General features: G+C 41.9%; 1 protein-coding gene across 4 annotated transcripts in view; it reads left to right on the top strand.

The window, feature by feature from the left end:
* Nucleotides 1-24476, top strand: part of NIN (ninein) — a gene marked incomplete at its 3' end in the record, with an annotated part of 94645 nt that overhangs the window by 17794 nt on the left and 52375 nt on the right. For all 4 annotated transcript variants that reach the window (XM_079700459.1, XM_079700458.1, XM_079700461.1 and 1 more), the window contains exon 3: nucleotides 5092-5261. In XM_079700459.1, coding sequence (XP_079556585.1) covers nucleotides 5092-5261 — 170 coding nt within the window. The remainder of the gene's footprint in view (nucleotides 1-5091; nucleotides 5262-24476) is intronic.

Below are 24476 nucleotides of genomic sequence, written 5' to 3'. Positions count from 1 at the left end.
CTGTCTCCTTCTGTGTTGGTCTCCCGTTTGATTCTTTTCTTCCCTTTTCTCTTATTTAGTATCAGGTGTGGGTTTGCACTCTGACTGTGTAAGCCCTGTGCAATGGTGCGTTCAGAGTAGGCGAGGAGGTGGGAGGTGCAGTGGGGCTGGTGGTGCTCATTTGCTGCGTGACTGCCTCTCGTGGGGGGCTTGTCCTGAGGTTTACACGTACTTCATTTTTGACTGCTTATTTTCAGAGGGGTTTCAGGAATCCCGTGAGTTCGGCAGAAATGTAGTATAGAGGGCCTCAGATGATCCCCCTGTGCCCAGGTCCTTTGGAAGGGTGTGGGGTCTCTGGGAATGATTTCCCAGGTTAACGAAATGGGGCAGGAAGGGAAGTAGAAAGCAAGGGGGTCTACGTGAGCAATTCCAGAACAAGAAGATCAGCACCATAAAGGCAGGGCTTTCTTCTTCATCCTGGAAGTATCCTCAGGTCAGACAGGGAAGTTTGAATCAAAAAGTGATAAAATATCCATCTTATCCCTCAACAAGTACAATAGAATGCTTTGCCCATGGCAGGTGTCTGATAAATATAAGTTAAATGAATCCACCTAATCCTGGAGTGCATCTTTGAAACTCTCCTTTAACTTCCCATGTATGTGCTGAGGATGGCACCTCATCCCATGTCCTAAGCCTTGTGTTTTTCAAGAAAAGCATTGATGGAATAAATAGTGTTTAGGTTTTGGGGTAAGGATTTCAGCTTCCTCTTGGGTCCTCATTGCTTTGCCTTTGGTCATTGGAAGAACTGAGTGTTCCAAGTGGCCATCCACATCACACACGTGGCTGGGGCAGTTCTGGGAGAGAGTACAGAGTGTGAACTGCCCTGCTCAGTTAGAGGGGGGAAGGGAGGGAGAGGCGGAGGGACAAGGGGGTGGCTGGTCGTTTTCCCTGCCTGCAGCTGGCCTGTTCCAAGTGGTCATTCTCGTTAACATTGAATTTCAATTTTTCTTTTATTATAAGTGCAAGACTGTGGTTCATCCCGATTCTGGAAAGTGAACATTATCACACCTCTGGACTTTCTCTTGGTGCATCTCATTGTGAGCTCTCCAGGGGCTCCAGGAGTCTAAGACTCCTCTGGGCAGGCTGGGCTTGTCTGCTTTCCTTCAAAGCTCATTTGTATTTTTATGTAGTGATGCCAAATAGGGAAAATGGAAGATAGGAAAGAAGGGGAAATGGCTCAGAAGCTTGACAATCCAGGTAGAATCATAAATATACAGTGAAGGAAATAAAATACTGAAAGTACAAGCAGTCCTTTATATTTTGGGGTTTTTTTCCACTGGCATTTCATGTCCCTCCTTGGAGCTCATGATTGGTGCAGTTACTTACACTTACGTTAAAGGAAGCTGTATGTAAATAATTTCATTTCTTAATAAATTAAATAACCCTCTATTATCTGGCATAGGTAAAATTGTTCCAGGATAAACCCCTGAAATACATACATCTGGATGTGCTCATAAAGTAAAGAAACTTTGCCCCAGGGCTGTGGTTTGGCAAGTCTTTGCTGGGCATGGTAAGGGAGGGGTAAGGCATTCTTTAATTTGGGTGGGCAAGAGTGTCTTGAAATCCCCACTGAGGCCTCCTGTTTGGTGGACTGCTGCTGTGCACTTGTAAAGCCCTGCTTGAGATTCATAAAGAGAACGCTGGAGTGTTCAAAGGCTTAGCACAACAATGGCTGTTGACCATGAATGATCTCCTTACTTTTAATGCCTTTCTTCCCCTTCTTATCTTGTAAATACAATGAGGCTGATGCTCTAAATAAAAGAAGGCTGTATGAGTGTGTTCAAGTCTAAAATATAACTATTTGGTGTGATTAGTGTAATTCTTTCTTGTATGGAAGTTTTGTGAAATTTCTTACGAGGAAACTTTAATGCCCCATTTTTCCTTTGTGCTAATATCTTTATTCAAAAAGATTCTACATTTTAATAGATTTCTCTAGAAATTGACTTTGTGATGTATGTACATTCTGTAAAAGATATTAACTTCGAGTTTTAAGGATTAATTTAAAGTTCCTGGCAATGCAAAAATAAGTAAGTGTATAAATAAACCAAAACTCCACAGGATCCCTAATGTTTCACAGTCTATTATCTTTCATTGCTTAGAAAAAGAGCTATTTCAAATCTACCACTGCTCCCTACATAGCATGAAACATTTAGTAGTAAATATTTTATCCACAGGTGGATTTTGGATTAAATCACAGTGGGTTGTGTTTTGTTTGTTTGAAGACTGTGGCTTTGCCCCGCTGCTTTTTTTCCTCTGAAAAAGTGCAGCGTGCATTCAGAGTTCCTTTGCCACTTCCTTCCCCAGACCATGACTTATGTTCTCATACTGGGAAAATCCCACGTTCCGTTTTCTGACGTTACACATTTTCCCTTTAATCTTTTCCAAACCCCCATCATCACTAATGGTGTACCTTGTTGTCTGCCACTAAAATTTAAGAATATGTAATAAATTAAGGATGGTTCTACATTGCCTTTTATCTGACTAGCATCTGTGGGTGTCAGCTGCCAACAAGTAGCTCGGGTGTCTGGGCCGCTCCTGAATGCTCACAAGCTGACACACTGTCTTCTGATAAAAGGTACCTTCAAATATGCATGCAACTTTCAATATAACTTTTGTATGCTTGCACACTTCCTGTAAGAGAATCGCTCAACCTAATAAAATGACTTGGCTGGGACTTTGAAAAAGCTGGATATAAATATTGCTAGAAATTATAGAGCAAGCATAAATACTTCACTCTGAGCTTTACCGAGCATTTTCAGGATGTTTCTGACCACAATTGTGAAACCTAAGCTTATCCCAGAGGAAGGGCATGGGAGCGGGGAGGACAGAGTTAGTCACGCAGGATCACCAGTCCTCCCAGGGAGACTACAAAGTAATAGCTGCCCCCTAACATGGTTTCAGTGGTGATAAAGGAAGGGTTTTGTTCTTGTAGTTCTTATCTAATCAGTTACCCTTGTTTTGAGGATCTGTGTACAGCCCTCATCTAAAAATCTACATGTCTGAGTTCAGACATACCTTGTTAAGACTGTCATGTTCAAACAGAGCACATATTATGTTCTCCAGAGAGACAGTATGTCCATGTGGGTGATAAGAACTGAAGTCAAAGCATTGCCAGTCTTATATGTTAATGGAATATTTTGTTCTAATTCTGTTCAAGGTGCTAAAAAAGTGTGTCTCTAAGCTGACATTTCTAATGAGTGAAGTATTTATTTTATTGCTCTAAAGCTACCATTGTAGATAAAGGTTAGTATGTGGTGATGATGATGGTGGTGATGGTGGTGGTGCTGATGGTGATGATGGTGGTGGTGGTGGTTGTGGTGGTGATGGTGGTGGTGGTGGTGGTGGTGGTGGTGATGGTGACGGTGGCGGTGGTGGTGATGGTGGTGGTGGTGGTGATGGTAGGTGGTGATGGTGGTGGTGGTGGTGATGATGGCGGTGGCGGTGGTGGTGGTGGTGGTGGTGGTGGTGGTAGTGATGATGTTGGTGATGGTGGTGGTGGTGATGGTGATGATGGTGGTGACGGTGGTGGTGGTGATGGTGGTGGTGATGGTGGTGGTGGTGATGAGGATGGTGATGGTGGTGGTGGTGATGGTGGTGCTGGTGCTGGTGATTGTGATGGTGGTGGTGCTGGTGATTGGTGGTGATGGTGATGGTGGTGGTGTTGATGGTAATGGTGGTGGTGGTGGTGATGGTGGTGGTGTTGATGGTGCTGGTGATTGTGGTGGTCATGGTGGTGGTGGTGATGGTGGTGGTGGTGGTAGTGGTGGTGGTGGTGGTGGTGGTGATGACGGTGGTGGTGGTGGTGATGGTGGTGATGGTGGTGGTGGTGATGGTGGTAGTGATGATGATGGTGGTGATGGTGGTGGTGGTGGTAATGGTGATGATGTTGGTGATGGTGGTGGTGGTGGTGGTGGTGGTGATGGTGGTGATGGTGGTGGTGATGATGATGGTGGTGGTGATGGTGGTGATGGTGGTAGTGATGATGATGGTGGTGGTGGTGGTAATGGTGATGATGTTGGTGATGGTGGTGGTGGTGGTGGTGGTGATGGTGATGGTGGTGATGGTGGTGGTGATGATGATGGTGGTGGTGATGGTGGGTGATGGTGATGGTGGTGATGGTGGTGGTGGTGGTGGTAATGGTGGTAATGGTGATGGTGGTGATGGTGGTGGTGGTGATGATGATGGTGGTGGTGATGGTGGTGGTGGTGGTGGTGGTGGTGATGGTGGTGGTGGTGGTGATGATGATGGTGGTGGTGGTGGTGAAGGCTGAACCTGAGACATGTTCTGCTGAATGCTGAAGTTCTTCAGGGTCAAGAGATGACTTTCCCCTTATACACATTCCTTTTATTTTGTACAACACGAAGCTCATGAAGAGAAAAGAACATAATATATTATTTTCTTAATGCAGTTTTGCATTTGCTATTTTATTCCGCAGCTTTTAATTTTATAATGAGATCTTGATGACAAGTTTCATATGAACAGTGAGCTGTCATTAATTGATTAGGATCCACTGTGTCAGTTTCTTTGTTCTGTTTTCCTGCTTGTCTGATGGATCAGATAGTGGAATGGTTAACAAAGGACTCACTAAGGTACTAGACGGGTGTGTTCCAGACTAATTGGTGTGAATGCTAACTTTACAGTGCTGATCAGGTGTTCTTTTTATCATCATTTTCCAACATGTCTCTGGCAGTATGATCCCTCCCTCTCGTTCCCTCTGTCTGCAAAACAGAGCTTAATAAACACAAGAACAAATATGACCGCTTGCTTTGTCCTGATCTTAATTCCCTAGTTTTAAACAAATCCCTCACTGCTGGCTCCTCATCTCTCCCACCACATGCTGAGATATACTCAGGGTGCTATAAATCATTCGGAATTAGAAGCTGTGCTTTGCATCTGACTTACTGGCTCATATATCGCCCACGTCCACCGCAACTGGCAAACGGTGGTGGTTTATTTTGGGGCTGGTATAAGAGGCTGTGTCCAAAGGCAGTGTGTCAGATAGGGGCTGAGATTGTCATGTAATGTGGCCTCAACTCTTGTCTCCTTGCCCAGACTGCACTCTCGAAGCTCAGCCCAAATATGTTAGAGGTGGCAAGCGTTACGGACGAAGGTCCTTACCTGAGTTTCAAGGATCCGTGGAGGAATTTGCAGAGGTGACAGTGATTGAGCCACTCAATGAAGAAGCAAGGCCTTCACACATCCCAGCCAGCGACCACAGTGAGGTAAGAAATTGGACAGGCACATCCTTCTGGATCACAGGTATGGATACCCATGGATAGCCACATCACAGTGGTGCAGAGACAGGAGAACTGAGGGGTTTATGGCTTTTCTCAGCCATTTTTTCAACTACTTGCTAATCTTATTACTTGCCTTTTGGATATATGTGACTACTTTTTCTATTGTTTATATGTTTCATCTCTGTTTCAACTTTTGGAGAGCTGATCTTTCTGTGCATGCTTTATGTTTATACATTTTTGAATTCAGTTATTTTTATACTATCTGAGGTCTGCCACTTCTAGCTCTTCTTGGGAATATCTCTCTCCTCCACAGCACTGTTATTTTTAGTTATGTAAAAAGCTAACCAACTCCTTCCCCCCAGACTATAAGACAGCTGCCGTGACAGGTAAGAAATGAAAGCAGTGTGTTTAGGTATTTCAAGAGCCAGCATCTTGTCTTTTGTGGTGGGGCAAAGCAGCTTTGCAACTTCATCCTTGTCCCAGCGCTCAGCAGTTACCAGGGTTCTTAGTGGTTCTGTCCCACCGGGCATGTCTGGCTCCCCAGCAGTCAGAGATTACCCTGCCTCCCTCATCTCCCTTCTTTCCATTTGACACAGTGCTATAATCTACCAATAAAGGAGAAGCAGTGACATTTTCTTGTTTCTTTATGGCTCATTTACCAGCATACCATTTATAGAACATGATTGAAAGTGCCATGCTGAGCAAGCTCTAAATATTTCTTGTAAATCCCAGCTTAGACTGGGGATGCAGATATTTCAGATGTTCATATAAGCTGGGAAGCAGACAAAGTGCCTCAAGTTTCTTAAAGTAGTCTGTAGATCATAGGTTGTTAGGGGAGAATGAGTGTTTGTTGCTGTCTCAAGTCCATGTTCAGCTTGCTGAAATCTACAAGAAGCTTGCTCCAATAATGTCCCCAACAGTCAGACATCTGGCATCTTCACAAACCCAAAGGTACCCACAAACCCCACAAACTCAAAGGTAACTGGAAAGAGCTCAAGTATTGAACAAAAATGAAAACAACCACAAGTACTGCAATTTAGAAGACACGTGACTGGTCTGCTGATCAGATCACCTCTTTTTAAAATCAAGTGATACCTATCCTCACAATAGAAGTGAAGGAGCACTGGCAGAAATGTGAGCGAGAAGAGAGGAAGAAAAGCAGCTAGAGGGGATAAGGGAGATAGAAACCTCAAAAATGGTGTGAGTAGTGCGGGTGAGAAGTGACAGGTGAAAACAGAAGGACCATGAGAAGCAAGAAGGAAAACATTGCCTAGAACATCACAGCACTGGGGACCAATGGGTCTGGGGCAGAGGCTACTTCCCATCTTGGTTCAGTCGGTTTTAGACCCTTTCTTGGGTCCCTTTGAGAATTTAGATAGGGCCCTTTCCCCAGTAAAACACATAGACTCACATGCACAAAAGCGTTATATGTACTATTTCAGGGAGGCAAGTAATTTGCATACTTCAGTTATTGCAGGGTTCATAATATCTTGCTATCAGGAAGGGTATCATTTTATAACATAAAATCTGTTTCATAGCCCTAAATCATGTGGAATGTATCTGAGACATTTCTCTGTGAAAAAATGGTTAAAATAGGTCTCAACACTTTACTGGGGGAAGCTTTTCTTATATAGAAAACACCTTGAAGTCTAGTATCTCCTTTCTCCAACTATTTTCAATACCTGAGGCACTGTTACTTGGTGCTCACAAATTAAATGGTTGCTTGTTTTTTTGAGAAGAGGGTTTCTAGTTACCACCTGGGGATACTCAGAAATGTTCTTGAGCAGAGCTGATTTTGTTGCTGGCAGGATATTTCTTATATCCTTATTTAATCTTGTTTACTGATTTCCAGGGAGATTTACTGTTTAAAAAGTGAGGCTTTGGTTTTATGTGTACATAAAATGAAGGGTTGAGGCCTGAGTCTGGGCAAAATCTTGCTGCTTTTGTCTTAGTGAAAGGGTATGTTGGGAGAATCATTTCACCCCCAATGAACTTCAGCTTCCCTAACTCTTCCAGAAACCTCTTAGGTGTGACCTTTTGACACTATAGATAGAAGCTTTAATGTAACAACCCACCATCAATAGAGAGCAAATAGAGTGCTGTGGAGAGTCATTTATCTCTGTGTCTGCTCTCCCCAAGGACTCTGACTTGACTTTGAGAGTCTGTTACATCCCAACCAGAAAGCCTATAGTAGAATCAGATAACACGTTTTTACCTCCCCCTTTTTTTAATTGCTGAAAGTGGACTCAAACCAAAGTTCATCCAGCTGCTTTCTTGCCTAAAAATGAAGTGTTTTGCTAGCTGAATGGAGCCTGTCAGTTTTCAAGTTGATTCATCACTTTACAAGGTTAATAGAATCATGTGTGATGTTTTTGATGTTCCTCTTGGCCGTAAGAAGGGCCAGGCCCCAGCTTCATGCAGTAACCATGGCCATGGGTCACGTGCGCTCACGGGCTGTGGCATAATTTCTTCAGCATCGGTTTTGTTGCATCCTGTTGTGTCAAGATAGTGCTCCTGTTTCCTGGCCAGTTTCTGCAATAGCCTCAGCAGTTGAGGGCCACTCAGTTGGCCAACACAGTTCAAGCTCTGGGCAGCATGGCCTTGCTCTAGAAACCCTCCTCCCTTCTACAGAAGCTGTCTAGGGCTCAGTGGAGTGCCAGGTCATCTTCCCTTTTCTAGAGTGGCCCTCAGGTCGGGAAGATGAGGAGAGCAAGATTCTCAATGAACTGTGGGATTTGTTTATTCTTAACTTACAAGGAGTTCAGAACCTGTCAGGAGTTCTTTATTGTACTTCTGGCTTTTTTTCTCCCTTTTGGTTGCTTCAGGCCCATTTGTCTCCTGCCCGTGGGTGTTAAGAATTTTTTCCTTGGGTGTGTTTGTTATCAGGGACTCATACCTCATCTCAGTGCTGCTGGGCAGTATTGAAGGTGGGAGGGGGCTGGGTCTCCCGTGACATGAATATTTCATGAGGAGTAGTGAGATGGGGAGCTGGAGACAAGCCTTCTTGGTTTGACTGTGGGTTTCTTTTGACTCCTGGGTCCTGGCTTAGGGGTTCCTAGCTTGCCCTGAGACTGCAGTTTCTCCTGTCCTCAGACAGGCCTCATTTTTCCTGAAGACCAGAGGACCTGAATCTGTTGTCAGAAGTTCTATGGAGGAGAAGTCTGGCTGTTGCTACCCAACAGGAGACTGATTTCAGCCCTAAGATGAATCAAGTAATTATCTCATTTATCTGAGGACTTGGGAGGGGTGCAATGCAATGGAATGGTGTCACAAGCCACCTATAAAAGCTGTCCTCATGGTGGCTCGCTTCCTTCTAGGAACTCATCCTGTAGGGATATGTGAGCAGACAGTCATCTGAAGGGATAAAAGAGTAATCCCTTCCCTGCTTCCCTCTGGGGTTGTTCAAGAGTTGGGGAATTGCTAAGAGTGGACATTTCATTCCTAGGCTCCTGGACTAGTGGTTCACAATGTTCTTTATGCATCGTTGTTTGGAAGGCCTTCTCCCACATGTACAACAAATATTTATTTATTTATTTATTTATTCATTCATTCATTCATTCATTCATTCATTTATTGGCTGTGTTGGGCCTTCGTTGCTGTGCGCGGCCTTTCTCTAGTTGTGGCGAGCAGGGGCTACTCTTCTTTACGGTGCACGGGCTTCTCATTGCAGTGCCTTCTCTTGTTGCAGAGCATGGGCTCTAGGCTCCCGGGCTTTAGTATTGTGGCACGTGGGCTCAGTAGTTGTGGCTCGTGAGCTCTAGAGCGCAGGCTCAGTAGTTGTGGCGCACGGGCTTAGTTGCTCCGCGGCATGTGGGATCTTCCCGGACCAGGGCTTGAACCCATGTCCCTGCATTGTCAGGAAGATTCTTAACCACTGTGCCACCAGGGAAGCCCATGTACAATAAATTTATAGGTAATTCTCAGTAGTCATGATTCTCTGTAGTCTACTTGCAACTCCACCATTTCCCTCTCATCCAAGAAAACAGAAATGCAGGCAAGTAAGAGTGATGCTATTGTAGAGATTGCTTTCAAGCACCTAAATTTTTAACGTAAGTTCCACGTGAAGATCCAGGCTTCTTTAGTTACAGCAGTTTGGAACTCCCCCCATGACCATTCATGGTGCACCACTGTGATGGCTTGGGTGAGAACCCATGTTGTGACTGTGGGATCGCAAGCGCTTCACACTTTGGCCTCATCCGCTGAATAGAATATATAAGTCTTAACCTTGTTATGAGGTTGTGTTCGACTTTTGTTTCAGTCCGCATGTTAAAGCCCGAACATAAATTGTAAACATTTTAATCATCTCCACCCTCCCCTCCCCGCAGCTTTGTTCAGGCAGTTTCTTCCCTGATGAAACAGAAAATATCTAACCTAACTGTTAAGTGTGTCTCCCCTACCAAGTTTACTTTACAAGGCCCTAAAGCCTTTGCACAGGGAAAGACCACTGTAATCTTGCTAAATTTTCAGCACTAAAATGTGTATTTCAGAATTTCATTTAGAAACCCTGAAGCAAAATGTGCTAGTTCACAAGTGACAGGTGGGTTCCACTGTCTGGCTGAAATGTGCATTCACCTTCCAATTTACTGTGTTTACCTGGCAAATGGATCCCTTGGGAGTCTGACCTCTCATCTGGGGTGGTATTGAAAGGAAAGTGGTGATTTTTCTTTGTTTGTGGGATCATTTTCACTCAAGGCAATTCAGTTGGACATTCTATTCTGAATTAATCCAGACTAACAAAGGGCACATTCTGAAATTTTAGATTCTGAAGAGTATATATTCCCACCCCACCCCCATATATGCATATATGCAGTGGCCACTGAACTGACCTTGAATTTTATAAGGGTTTCTTCTAAGGGTAGCTGGAAGTTGGGGAGAAAAACAAAACTAATTCTTGGTTTTATTCTGCATTACTCAGACATGGTAGGAAGGGTTGACAATTAATACAATTGGGGCAGGGCCACTTTGCTTTCTGCCCTTGTTCAAAACAGGGGACACCTTGTTAACTGTTTTCCTCCACAGGGAATAAACTGGGTCTAGTAAGATTCTTATCAAGAGCCAGAGGCTTTAAACAATGATTTCTTCAACTGTAGACAATAGTAGTGTAAGCCAAAACCGTGCAGTTTAAGTGAGGACCTGAGAGAAAAGTTAAAGCCCATTGCTTCATTCAGTGGAGAATGGACAAGCAAATCAAGCCCTTGTGTCGGACTATGAGGGTAGGAGGATGAGTGGTCGTTATTTAAAAACAAAAACAGAAACACAAAGAACCCCCAAACTGATTTTACTACCCTCCATAAAATCAATCTTCTTCCAGAAGTGCAAAACTGACTTGTGTCCCCCTTTTGTTCATTTTCATATATGCATAACTTTGCGGTTGAACTTCATAAATTATTCATTTACATTGTATAGAGTAAATATTTAATTCTGGAGCAAACTTCTTAATGACTGAGAGAAGTTTTTCTAAGAGCTTTTGTAGTTGAAATGCACCTATTTTCCAGTTACTCGCCCATTACATTTTTTGTTCTAGTCTTTGACAAAGTAAGCAATTTCATTACTGATGCCATTCGTTTCCATCAGATAATATGACATCATCAGGATAGGTTTTTGTTTTTTTTTCCCCTTTATATTTCTTGAGTATTATTAGATCATCTCCAGCTATTCTCAGAGATGAAACACTCATTCAAGATGCAACTATACATCACTTGAAAGTGATATAAAGAAGCCCCTTCAAAGCTAGTAAGATGTTTTCATTCTAACACAGATTCAGCTTTCAGACTTTCAGGCTTTGCTGTTCTGCTAAGTCCTCCTGACTTGATCCCAGAGGAAATTCCCTTGGAGTCTAGCCCTCATTCTTACCTCCTTGCAGGTCAACAATTTCTAATATTTATTTTCTAACTAGAAAATAAAATAGACAACACATCAAAAATTAACAAGTTAATTTTAATGCTAATAGTAACATTTTCCAACTATACCATTAAGTCTTTTTCAAATAGGAGAGCAGTATTCACTATCTGTTGAGAACAACTCTGATAAGCAGGATACCACAAGCAGATGTATGAAAGAATCCCTTTCCTGTAAGGACTTTAAAATCCAGTGAAACAAAACCAGTCCCCAACCTTGGTAGAAGGGGCTTAAAGCTGGGATTCCTTTAGATTCAGCATTTCTTCACACTGGCAGTACTGAAGGCTGTTTGGCAGGACTCATCTAAATGTGTGTGCATTTAAAAATCATACACTAATTCTTGTTATCCGCAACACTTACTTGTAGCTTTTAACTGCTTTTAAAGATAAAGGAACTGATTTGCATTCTAGTCATGACAGCCCTGCAACTGAGCAGCCTGTCCCTGGGTTCAGAATAGAGAGATTGGGAGCGGGGCTGTCAGGCCCCCTTTCATCGCCCCTTTGCCTTCCTTCAGATGCGGGAGAGGTGGAGATGAAGTCCTAAGAAGCGTGTCCCTGCAGGAACAGTAGCCAGCCTTGCTGGGTGCACTTAGCTTCCAGTACCTGCCCAGAGCACAGGCTTTGTCAGTATTTAGGATTGTTAGTTAAATATGCTATAGATGCTGTGTTTTTAAAAGTCCTAAGGTTTCCATCATAAGTATCTCCTAAACTGATCCTGTTTTTCTGCAGAGACTTCCTGTGCTTAAGTGTGCTGCTCTTGTAAAATGGACACTATGGCTCAGTGTGCTGGGGGAGCTTTGTTGCTTTAATAAATTTCTTTTCTCTTCTCTCTGGGCTTGCAAGACTTTCCCTTTTACAAAAAAAAAAAAAAAAAATCTGCTTAAGGCTGCTGAGATCAGTTCAGCAACCTCTGCTGGGAAAGAATAGCCCCGTGTGTGCCCCTGGTAATCGCTTTAATTAGCCGAACATTCTGAGGGGCACAGAGGTCTGTGTCGGAGCAGATGGCTGGTGGGTCTGCGGCTGGGCTCCTGTGGGCAGGGGCTGCACCAGACCCACAGGCTGCAGATGCTGGCCCGGCCTCGGGGCTGGAAGCCCTGGGATCCAAGAGGCTTGGGCCATCTGTTCCGCCGTCCAGCGAAGCAGGTGTCCTTCCAAAGAAAGCATTCCTGAAAGCAGTGCAGCCCACAGGTGCAGGGCACCCTCGTCCAGCTGTAGGACAGCCCGAGAGCTGACCACAGTGGCCAGCGTGACTGAGACACATAGCCCACGGTGGGGGTGTGTGGGACTCCCTTTGTCTGCCTACCTGGCGGTGCAGGGCACTTCTTTCTGCAGCAGCCATTTTAGGACCGGGCAACCTCTGACCGTCTCCCCTCTGTCTGCTCTCACGGGGCCTATTGGCCAGCACACATGGCATGGTGGGCCCTGCCAGATGTGGCCACCAAGGGGACACTGTCCACAGCACGGAGGGCCCCGGGGAGGCCCTGCTCCTACGTTGAGTCAAAAGTTGATTGCTTCATCACAACTAACACACTCAAAGCTGGAGTTTCTACAGAGTTTCTTCTGGGTTTGTTCTTAAAGCTGACACTGGTCTGTCTGCTTTTCTTTCCTCTGCCGTTGTCCTAGTGTTGAACACCCAGGTAGTAGGAATAGTAATTATAAAATTTATTTACATAACAGACAGCACTTAATTTGCAGCAGGCACTGTTTCAAGTGCTTTCCAAAAACTAGCACACCCTCGTAGGTAGGTATTATTCACTTACCCCCGAGGAAACTGAGGCACACAGGGATTAAGTAACTTGCCCAAGCTTGCACAGCCAGTAAGTGAAGAGTCCGGCTCTGGAGTCTAAACCCTTAACCACTTCATTGTTCTGGCTGAAATAATAACAAGAGCTAACATTTCCTAAGAGCCAGGCATATGCCTCCATGTCCCTATCAGGTGGGTCACTCCCACTTCGCAGATGAAGTAAGGTATCGAGGGGTCACACAAAGTGGCAGGGCCAGACTTAACCCCGGCAATCTCCCCCGGCTACCATTTTGCCTCCAGAGTCAGGAATTGCTGAATGATTTTTTAAAATTTATTAATATCCATTCTTTCTCCAGTGAGAGGCTACATAAGATTTCAAAGGAAAAAGTTGAAAATCCTTTTTTATGAATAGTATGGAGAACACATCCCAGCAATTGCCACCCCCTTCCTCTCCCACTTTTCCAGAGATGTTTGCGATTACCTCCCTTCCAGTACTCATGGCTGATCTGTGTCTAGAGGCCATCTGCCAGGCTTTCACTGTGCTGGGTAAACCGTCAGCAATTAAAAGACCTTGTTCCAGAGTGATGCCTCCTTTTATTGGTGGCGTTCCAGTAGCCGAATGATCAAATCCCCCCCAACCTTCTAACCTGCCTTCCCTTCCCTCTCCCCCTGCTTTTTAATTGGAACTACTGGCCTCGGGCAGTGAGAATAAAAATAAAAGAGCTGTGAATGAATTGAATCTGCTCCCACCCACCCCCCACCCCACTGAAAATGCAATTTAATAACAAACATTCAGCCACCCATGTGCTTACCCTTTCTTAAAGGAATAGGCCCTTGGGGGAGACAGGGAAGAAGCATAACAAAACATCTGGGTGGCAAACTCAATCTCCAGTTGCAGTGGTCTTGGAATGAAAATGTAGCCCTTAGCATAAGCTTGTTTCTCCTTCTAGCAGGGGTGGTCTTAGCTGGATCTAGGCTTCTTACACAGGGCCATGGAGAAATGCTTGGGAAATCGTTACCCTTGGAGATGTTAAAATAAGTTATCCCTTACCTTGCCACTACTTGCCCTAAGAGTTCGTGTGAAATCACTTAAACTGCTGTACCTGACGCCATTGGGTTAGGCTGTCTGAAGAATGCCTCTTCGGATGGCTGTGGTCACAGTCCCCAAGGCAGGTCTCAGACGAGTGTCCTTGATCTTCCCACACTCTGCTAAGTTTAGGAGGCATTGGCACAGAGCAGCTTTCACCCTCCTGAAAGTGTCTGGACCTCCCACTTAGCAGGGTCTCTCCATCACAGGTCACAGTACAGGAGGACGTGGCTGACTAGCAGAGTGGTACATACCAAGGGGACAGAAGTTTCCCTTTCTCCCCACCCGCAGGTCACAGGGAATTCATTTAGTGAGAATTCAGGGGCAGGTGGGCAAAAGAAATAGTGATGTTGTACCTATTTATATGGTATAAACAACATTTATAACAGTAAGGGAAATAAAATGGTTTCCCATATTCCCTCAACCAAGTATATATATATATACTTATTGTCTCTGTTTCCTTCCAGTCTTTGTCTAATTGTATAAATGTTTTTTTTTCCAGTGGTAATCATAGTGTTGATGACATTTTTGTTGTGGTCTTTCATTTAACATTTCATGTTTTTCATGCTCCTACATGGTTTTATAATTATACCTTTATCGACTACATTATGATGTATCATTATACTTTATGCCCCATTGTTGAATATTTAAATTGTTTTCAGTACTTTACTTTTACAGAAAGTGCTAAATGTACATATTTACATATATACTTTTTTCTTTCTTTGATTTTATTGCCATCAGGAATCATATGAAATTGGACCAAAGAGCATGAACATTTTCATGACTTTTGATACATAAAGCCATTTTCTTTACTAAAAGAGTAATATCGATTTATATTGTTACCAGTAACATAAACAGGCCTATTTTAAATCATAACCTTGTTGGTAATAGGAGTTATATTCTTAAATACTTTGCTAATTTAATGGGAACAAAAAGATTCCTTGGTTTTAATTTATACTTCTTTGATTGCTATTGAAATGAACCTTTCCCCATATCTGTTTAATTGTGTTGCCTCTTATGTGAATTGTCTGTTTGTATTCTTTGCATATCTGCTGGATACTTGGCACTTTTCTTACAAATTTGTATAAATAACTGGTACTCCCCAGGGTCACTCAAATTAGTGCTTTAAGTTTGAACATGGTAATGAAAAAAACCTGCAAATATAAACCTAACATATACTACATAAACATGTGTCCAAGAAAAATAATATCAAATTTTATAGTGCTTATTAGGTGCCAGGCACAATTCTAAGCATTTTACCCAGCTCTGTGAAATATGTACTACTTTATTCCCATTTTATAGATGGAGAAACTGAGGCAAAAGAGGTTAAGAAACTTATCCAAGGTTAACCCAGTAAGTAAGCCAGGATTCAGAGCCAGGCAGTCTAGCTTCCAACCTCGATTTCTTACTAGTTAGAGGTGAGAATCAGGGCAAGAGGGCAGCCGGGAAGAGTAGATCAGATAAGGCACCCAGTTGCATAGACTCATGAGATGTTGGAAACAGTATATTGGAGCCTCTTGCTCCTTTGAACTAATTAATTGCTCACTGGTTTCAAATGGATCAAGAAGTAAGTGAGCAAATGTAAGAAATAAACTTTTCTGTAGCAAGATACATACCTTGTTGCTTTCTTACCAAGGATTTTTTGAAGGTATGTGTTTGCATTTTTCCAGCTGTGTATCCCAGCAGGGGCTTGTCCAGTGATACATATTCTCCTGCCATTTCTCATGTCAGCTTGTGCTGTTAAAAATCATCCCTTACTAGTAATTTGGTAGGTTTTATTTTGATGGTTCTTAGATGATAGAGACCTATTTTTTTTTTGGCTTTTTAAAAATTTTAGTATTTTTTTAATTGCAGTATAGTTGACTTACAATGCTGTGCCAGTCTCTGCTGTACAGCAAAGTGACTCAGTTGTACACATACATTTTTTTAATATTCTTTTCCATTATGGTTTATCACAGGATATTAAATATAGTTCCCTGTGTTATACAGTAGGACCTTGTTGTTTATCCATCCTATATATAATAGTTTACATCTGCTAATCCCAAACTCCCAGTCCTTCCCTCCCCCTTTTTTTATGGCTGAGTAGTATTCCATTGTATATATGTACCACATCTTCTTTATCCATTCATCTGTCAATGGACATTTTGGTGGTTTTCATGTTCTGGCTATTGTGAATAGTGCTGCTATGAACATAACGGCTCATGTACCTTTTTGAATTATAGTTTTGTCTGGGTATATGCCCAGGAGTGGGATTGCTGGATCATAGAGTAATTCTATTTTTAGTTTTCTGAGGAACCTCCACACTGTTTTCCATAGTGGCTGCACCAGCTTACATTCCCACCAATAGTGTAGGAGTGTTCTCTTTTCTCCACACTCTCTCTAGCATTTGTTATGTGTAGACATTTTAATGATGGCCATTCTGACTGGTGTGAAGTGATACCTCACTGTACTTTTGATTTCCATTTCTCTAATAATTAGTGATGGTGTGCATCTTTTCATGTGTCTACTGGCCATCTGCATGTCTTCTTTGGAGAAATGTCTATTAAGGTCTTCAGCCCATTTTTCAGTTGGGTTGTTTTTCTGTTGTTGAGTTGTATGAGCTGTTTGTATATCTTGGAGATTAAGCCCTTGTCTGTTGCATCACTTGCAAATATTTTCTCTCATTCCATAGGTTGTCTTTTCGTTTTTGTTTTCATTGTTGTTGTTGTTGTTTTTATGGTTTCCCTTGCTGTGCAAAAGCCTGTATGTTTGATTAGGTCCCATTTGTTTATTTTTGTTTTCATTTCTATTGCCCTGGGAGACTGACCTAAGAAAACATTGGTACAATTTATGTCAGAGAATATTTTGCCTATGCTCTCTTCTAGGAGTTTTATGGTGTCATGTTTTATGTTTAACTCTTTAAGCCATTTTCAGTTTATTTTTTTGGATAGTTTGAGTGTGTTTTCTAATTTCATTGATTTACATGTAGCTGTCCAACTTTCCCAACACCACTATTTTATTTGTGTTAGGTGGACTGAATAGATTTCATTTTAGGGTGTTTCCAACTTACATACTGAATACTGAATTTTCACCATTTTTGGTGCCAAAGTAGTACGAGCATTTCAATCATTTGCTCTATTGGGTGAGGAAATAAATGTGGAGGGATAGACAGGCAGGATGCTTTTATTTGTGGGGCTTTATTGACTTAAAACTTTAAAAATAAAAACAGGAGGGGACCTTCAAGATGGTAGAGGAGTAAGACGTGAAGATCACCTTCCTTCCCACAAATACATCAAAAATACATCTACACATGGAGCAACTCCTACAAAACACCTACTGAATGCTGGCAGAAGACCTCAGACTTCCCCAAAGGCAGGAAACTCCCCAAGTACCTGGCCAAGTGGCTGACAGGGTCTTGGTGCTCTGGCTGGGTGTCAGGCCTGAGCCTCTGAAGTGGGAGAGCTGAGTTCAGGACATTGGTCCACCAGAGACCTCCCGGCCCCACGTAATATCAAACAGCAAAAGCTCCCCCAGAGATCTCCATCTCAATGCTAAGACCCAGCTCCACACAACAACCAGGAAGCTACAGTGCTGGACACCCTATGTCAAACAATAGCAAGACAGGAACACAACCCCACCCATTAGCAGAGAGGCTCCCTAAAATCATAATAAATTCACAGACACACCAAAACACACCACTGGAGGTGGTCCTGCCCACCAGAAATATAAGATCCAGTCTCATTCACCAGAACACAGGCATCAGTACACTCACCAAGAAAGCCTACACAACCCACTGAACCAACCTTACCCACTGGGGGCAGACACCAAAAACAAGAGGAGCTACGAACCTGCAGCCTGTGAAAAGCACACCCCAAACATAGGAAGTTAAGCAAAATGAGAAGACAGAGAAATACACGCCAGATGAAGGAGCAGGGTAAGAACCCACCAGACCAAACAAATGAAGAGGAAATAGGTAGCCTACCTGAAAAAGAATTCAGAATAATGATAGTAAAGATGATCCAAAATCTTGGAAATAGAATGGACAAAATACAAGAAACGTTTAACGAGGACCTAGAAGAACTAAAGAGCAAACAAACAACGATGAACAACACAATAAATGAAATTTAAAATTCTCCAGGAGGAATCGATAGCAGAATAACTGAGGCAAAAGAATGGATAAGTGACCCAGAAGATAAAATAGTGGAAATAACTACCACAGAGCAGAATAAAGAAAAAAGAATGAAGAGAATTGAGGACAGTCTCAGAGACCTCTGGGACAACCTTAAACGCACCAAAATTCGAATTATAGGGGTCCCAGAAGAAGAAGAGAAAAGAAAAGGGACTGAGAAAATATTTGAAGAGATTATAGTTGAAAACTTCCCTAATATGGGAAAGGAAATAGCCAATCAAGTCCAGGAAGCACAGAGACTCCCATACAGGATAAATCCAAGGATAAACAGGCCAAGACACATATTAATCAAACTATCAAGAATTAAATACAAAGGAAAAATATTAAAAGCAGCAAAGGAAAAGCAACAAATAACATACAAAGGAATCCTCATAAGGTTAACAGCTGATCTTTCAGCAGAAACTCTGCAAGCCAGAAAGGAGTAGCAGGACATATTTAAAGTGATGAAGGAGAAAAACCTACAACCAAGATTACTCTACCCAGCAAGGATCTCGTTCAGATTTGACGGAGAAATTAAAACCTTTACAGACAAGCAAAAGCTAAGAGAACTCAGCACCACGAAACGAGCTTTAGAACAAATGCTAAAGGAACTTCTCTAGGCAGGAAACACAAGAGAAGGAAAAGACCTACAATAACAAACCCAAAACAATTAAGAAAATGGTAATAGGAACATACATATCAATAACTACCTTGAATGTAAATGGATAAATGCTCCAACCAAAAGACACAGACTGGCTGAATGGATACAAAAACAAGACCCGTATATATGCTGTCTACAAGAAACCCACTTCAGACCTAGGGACACATACAGACTGAAAGGGGATGGAAAAAGATATCCCATGCAAATGGAAATCAAGAGAAAGCTGGAGTAGCAATTCTCATATCAGACAAAATAGACTTTAAAACAAAGACTATTACAGGAGACAAAGAAGGACACTACATAATGACCAAGGGATCAATGCAAGAAGAAGATATAACAATTGTAAATATTTATGTATCCAACATAGGAGCACCGCAATTTATAAGGCAAATGCTAACAGCCATAAAAGGGGAAATCGGCAGTAACACAATCATAGTAGGGGACTTTAACACCCCACTTTCACCAATGGACAGATCATCCAAAATGAAAATAAATAAGGAAACACAAGCTTTAAATGACACATTAAAAGAGATGGACTTAATTGATATTTTTAGGACATTCCATCCAAAAACAACAGAATACACTTTCTTCTCAAGTGCTCATGGAACATTCTTCAGGATAGACCATATCTTGGGTCACAAATCAAGCCTTGGTAAATTTAAGAAAATTGAAATCGTATGAAGTATCTTTTCCAACCACAACGCTATGAGACTAGATATCAATTACAGGAAAAAAGCTGTAAAAAATACAAACACATGGAGGCTAAACAATACACTACTTAATAACCAAGTGATCACTGAAGGAATCAAAGAGGAAATCAAAAAATGCCTAGAAACAAATGACAATGGAGACACGACGATCCAAAACCTATGGGATGCAGCAAAAACAGTTCTAAGAGGGAAGTTTATAGCAATACAATCCTACCTCAAGAAACAAGAAACGTCTCAAATAAACAACCTAACTTTAAACCTAAAGCAATTAGAGAAAGAAGAACAAAAGAAAACCCAGAGTTAGCAGAAGGAAAGAAGTCATAAAGATCAGATCAGAAATAAATGAAAAAGAAACGAAAGAACAATAGCAAAGATCAATAAAACTAAAAGCTGGTTCTTTAAGAAGATAAACAAAATTGATAAACCATTAGCCAGACTCATAAAGAAAAAAAGGGTGAAGACTCAAACCAATAGAATTAGAAATGAAAAAGTAGAAGTAACACCTGACACTGCAGAAATACAAAGGATCATGAGAGATTACTACAAGCAATTGTATGCCAATAAAATGGACAACCTGGAAGAAATGGACAAATTCTTAGAAAAGCACAAGCTTCCGAGACTGAACCAGGAAGAAATAGAAAATATAAACAGACCAATCACAAGTGCTGAAATTGAAAGTGTGATAAAAAATCTTCCATCACACAAAAGTCCAGGACCAGATGGCTTCACAGGCGAATTCTATCAAACATTTAGAGAAGAGCTAAAACCTGTCCTTCTCAAACTCTTCCAAAGTATAGCAGAGGGAGGAACACTCCCAAACTCATTCTACGAGGCCACCATCACCCTGATACCAAAACCAGACAAGGATGTCACAAAGGAAGAAAACTACAGGCCAGTATCACTGATGAACATAGATGCAAAAATCCTCAACAAAATACTAGCAAACAGAATCCAACAGCACATTAAAAGGATCATACACTATGATCAAGTGGGGTTTATCCCAGGAATGCAAGGATTCTTCAATATATGCAAATCGATCAACGTGATACACCATATTAACAAATTGAAGAATAAAAACCATATGATCGTCTCAATAGATGCAGAAAAAGCTTTTGTCAAAATCCAACACCCATTTATGATTAAAAACCCTCCAGAAAGTTTAGGCATAGAGGGAACTTACCTCAGCATAATAAAGGCCATGTATGACAAACCCACAGCCAACATTGTTCTCATTGGTGAAAAACTGAAACCATTTCCTCTAAGATCAGGAACAAGACAAGTTTGCCCACTCTCAGCACTATTATTCAACATAGTTTTGGAAGTTTTAGCCACAGCAATCAGAGAAGAAAAAGAAATAAAAGGAATCCAAATCGGAAAAGAAGAAGTAAAACTGTCACTGTTTGCAGATGACATGGTACTATACATAGAGAATCCTAAAGATGCTACCAGAAAACTACTAGAGCTAATCAATGAGTCTGGTAGAGTTGCAGGACACAAAATTAATGCACAGAAATCTCTGGCATTCCTATACACTAGTGATGAAAAATCTGAAAGAGAAATTAAGGAAACACTCCCATTTACCATTGCAACGAAAAGAATAAAATACCTAGGAATAAACCTACCTAAGGAGATAAAAGACCTGTATGCACAAAACTATAAGACACTGATGAAAGAAATTAAAGATGATACAAACAGTTGAAGAGATATACCATGTTCTTGGATTGGAAGAATCAACATTGTGAAAATGACTATACTACCCAAAGTAATCTACAGATTCAGTGCAATCCCTATCAAACTACCAATGGCATTTTTCACAGAACTAGAACAAAAAATTTCACAATTTGTATGGAAACACAAAAGACCCCGAATAGCCAAAGCAATCTTTTTTTTTTTTTTTTTTTTTTTTTTGCGGTACACGGGCCTCTCACTGCTGTGGCTTCTCCCATTGCGGAGCACAGGTTCCGGACGCGCAGGCTCAGCGGCCATGGCTCACGGGCCCAGCCGCTCTGCGTCATGTGGGATCTTCCCGGACCGGGGCATGAACCCGTGTCCCCTGCATCGGCAGGCGGACTCTCAACCACTGCGCCACCAGGGAAGCCCTAGCCAAAGCAATCTTTAAAAAGAAAAACAGAGCTGGAGAAGTCAGGCTCCCTGACAGCAGACTATACTACAAAGCTACAGTAATCAAGACAGTATGGTACTGGCAAAAAACCCACAGAAATATAGATCAGTGGAACAGGATAGAAATCCCAGAGATAAACCCACACACGTATGGTCGCCTTATCTTTGATAAAGGAGGCAAGAATATACAATGGAGAAAAGACAGCCTCTTCAATAAGTGGTGCTGGGAAAACTGGACAGCTACATGTAAAAGAATGAAATTAGAACACTCCCTAACACTATACACAAAAAATAAACTCAAAGTGGATTAAAGACCTAAATGTAAGGCCAAACACTATCAAACTCTTAAATAAAAACATAGGTAGAACATTCTTTGATATAAATCACAGCAAGATCCTCCTAGAGAAGTGGAGATAAAACCAAAAATAAACAAATGGGACCTAATGAAACTTCAAAGCTTTTGCACAGCAAAGGAAACCATAACTAAGACGAAAAGACAGTCCTCAGAATGGGAGAAAATATTTGCAAGTGAAGCAACTGACAAAGGATTAATCTCCCAAATATACAAGCAGCTCATGCAGCTCAATATCAAAAAAACAAACAGCCTAGTCCAAAAATGGGCAGAAGCCCTAAACAGATATTTCTCCAAAGAAGATGTACAGATTGCCAACAAACACATGAAAGGATGCTCAGCGTCAGTAATCATTAGAGAAATGCAAATCAAAACTACAATGAGATATCACCTCACACCGTTCATAATGGCCATCATCAAAAAATCTACAAACAGTAAATGCTGGAGAGGGTGTGGAGAAAAGGGAACCCTCTTGCACTGTAGGTGGGAATGTAAATTGGTACAGCCACTATGGAGAACAGTATGGAGGTTCCGTAAGAAACTAAAAATAGAACTACCATATGACCCAGCAACCCCACTACTGGGCATATACCCTGAGAAAACCATAATTCAAAAAGAGTCATGTACCACAATGTTCATTGCAGCTCTATTTACAATAGCCAGGATATGGAAGCAGCCTATGTGTCCATCGACAGATGAATGGATAAAGAAGATGTGGCACATATATACGATGGAATATTACTCAGCCATAAAAAGAAATGAAATTGAGTTATTTGTAGTGAGGTGGAAGGACCTAGAGTTTGTCATACAGAGTGAAGTGAGTCAGAAAGAGAAAAACAAATACTGTATGCTAACACACATATATGGAATCTAAAAAATAAATGGTTCTGAAGCACCTAGGGGCAGGACAGGAATAAAGACGCAGATGTAGAGAATGGAGTTGAGGACACGGGGAGGGGGAAGGGTAAGCTGGGATGAAGTGAGAGAGTAGCATTGATATATATACACTTCCAAACGTAAAACAGATAGCCAGTGGGAAGCAGCTGCACAGCACAGGGAGATCAGCTCTGTGCTTTGTGACCACCTAGAGGGGTGGGACAGGGAGGATGGGAGGGAGACGGAAGTGGGAAGATATATGGGGATATATGTATACGTATAGCTGATTCACTTTGTTATACAGCAGAAACTAACACACCATTGTAAAGCAATTATACTCCAATAAAGATGTTAAAAAAAAAAAAAAAAAGTAAAAACAATTGAATTCTGCCCAGAAACAATAGTAAGAAAATCTAGAGTGCTGTTTCCTCCATTGCTCCCTCCCCACCCTCACACCTCATATCCATCCATCAGGGTTGAGATATTTCTTTATGTGGAAATGTAGCCTGATAAAATTGTAATCACAAACAAGTAAAAAATCACACTGTGCCCCAAATCACCTTCCATAGATATACCATGTATATTAGTGACTTTCAGTTGTACTCTGAATGAGTTGTAGTAGGATTATATATTTTGAATTATAGCCTTTTTAATGTCTCTCTGTGGCAAGAATAATTTATCTCAGTGCTGTGAGTTTGGGGTTTCAGCTCAGTGTGGCAAATTTTGGCGAACTCTTTGAACTGGTGCTATCTTCAGTATCTTTCTGAGTGAAATATGGAACTGTGAAATCCTGGTAGATAGTTGTCCTTCAGTTAAGAGGAGAGCAACAAAATAGATGTGCCTAGGTTGCCTGAAAGAACTTCAACTCATATCAACTTGAACAAGCTACTGAAATATTTAACCTAAGAATTTTAGGTTGCACACTGTCTGCCATGAGGAATCTAGGCTCTGGAGATGGGAGTTAATTAGGCTTATTTTCCTGTTCAGTTCATTACAGGATCTAAGAAATCAGTTCACCTTGTACAGTCCAGCCACCATGGAGAGTAGGCTGGTTATTTGTTCTCAAAGGCAGCTTCATTCATAAAGTTGGATCTTTGCTGAGACAGCAGCAGGTTTTAAAAGGGGGATACACCTTTTCTCAACAGAGTTTCCTGCCTGAGATGGTTGTAGAACCTACCAACAGGAGTGATTAGGAAGCTTACTGATGAGGCCGGAGACCACTGTGGACCTACTCGTTGCCAATGGTTGGAAGTAGATCTGTGCATGCTTGCCTGTGGAGCATGGGCTGGATTTTGGTTCTGACCTGTGCCCTGGGCTGGGTGCTTTTGTGCAGTACACAAACTACAACTGTGTACGCTGTGTCTTGGAAAAGACCCAGTAGTAACACAGCACAATAAGGGGACAAAATGATCTAGTTCAGATCAATTTCACTGCTTTTAATGTAGTAATTTACTGCTAACGTACATTTTATTTAACTTGAGCTTTCTAGCCTACCTGTTTTGGGTTGCATCTCTGTCTCCTCACTGTGCTAGAAACACACCAGTCTCACTCATCCTGGTCTCCACACGTCGGCAAATAGTAACTGCTCCTTTCTTTCTACCTGGC

This window comes from Hyperoodon ampullatus (assembly GCF_949752795.1).
Source record: "Hyperoodon ampullatus genome assembly, chromosome: 3".
Taxonomy (NCBI): Eukaryota; Metazoa; Chordata; class Mammalia; order Artiodactyla; family Ziphiidae; genus Hyperoodon; species Hyperoodon ampullatus.
This window is presented reverse-complemented; position numbering and strand designations above follow the sequence as displayed.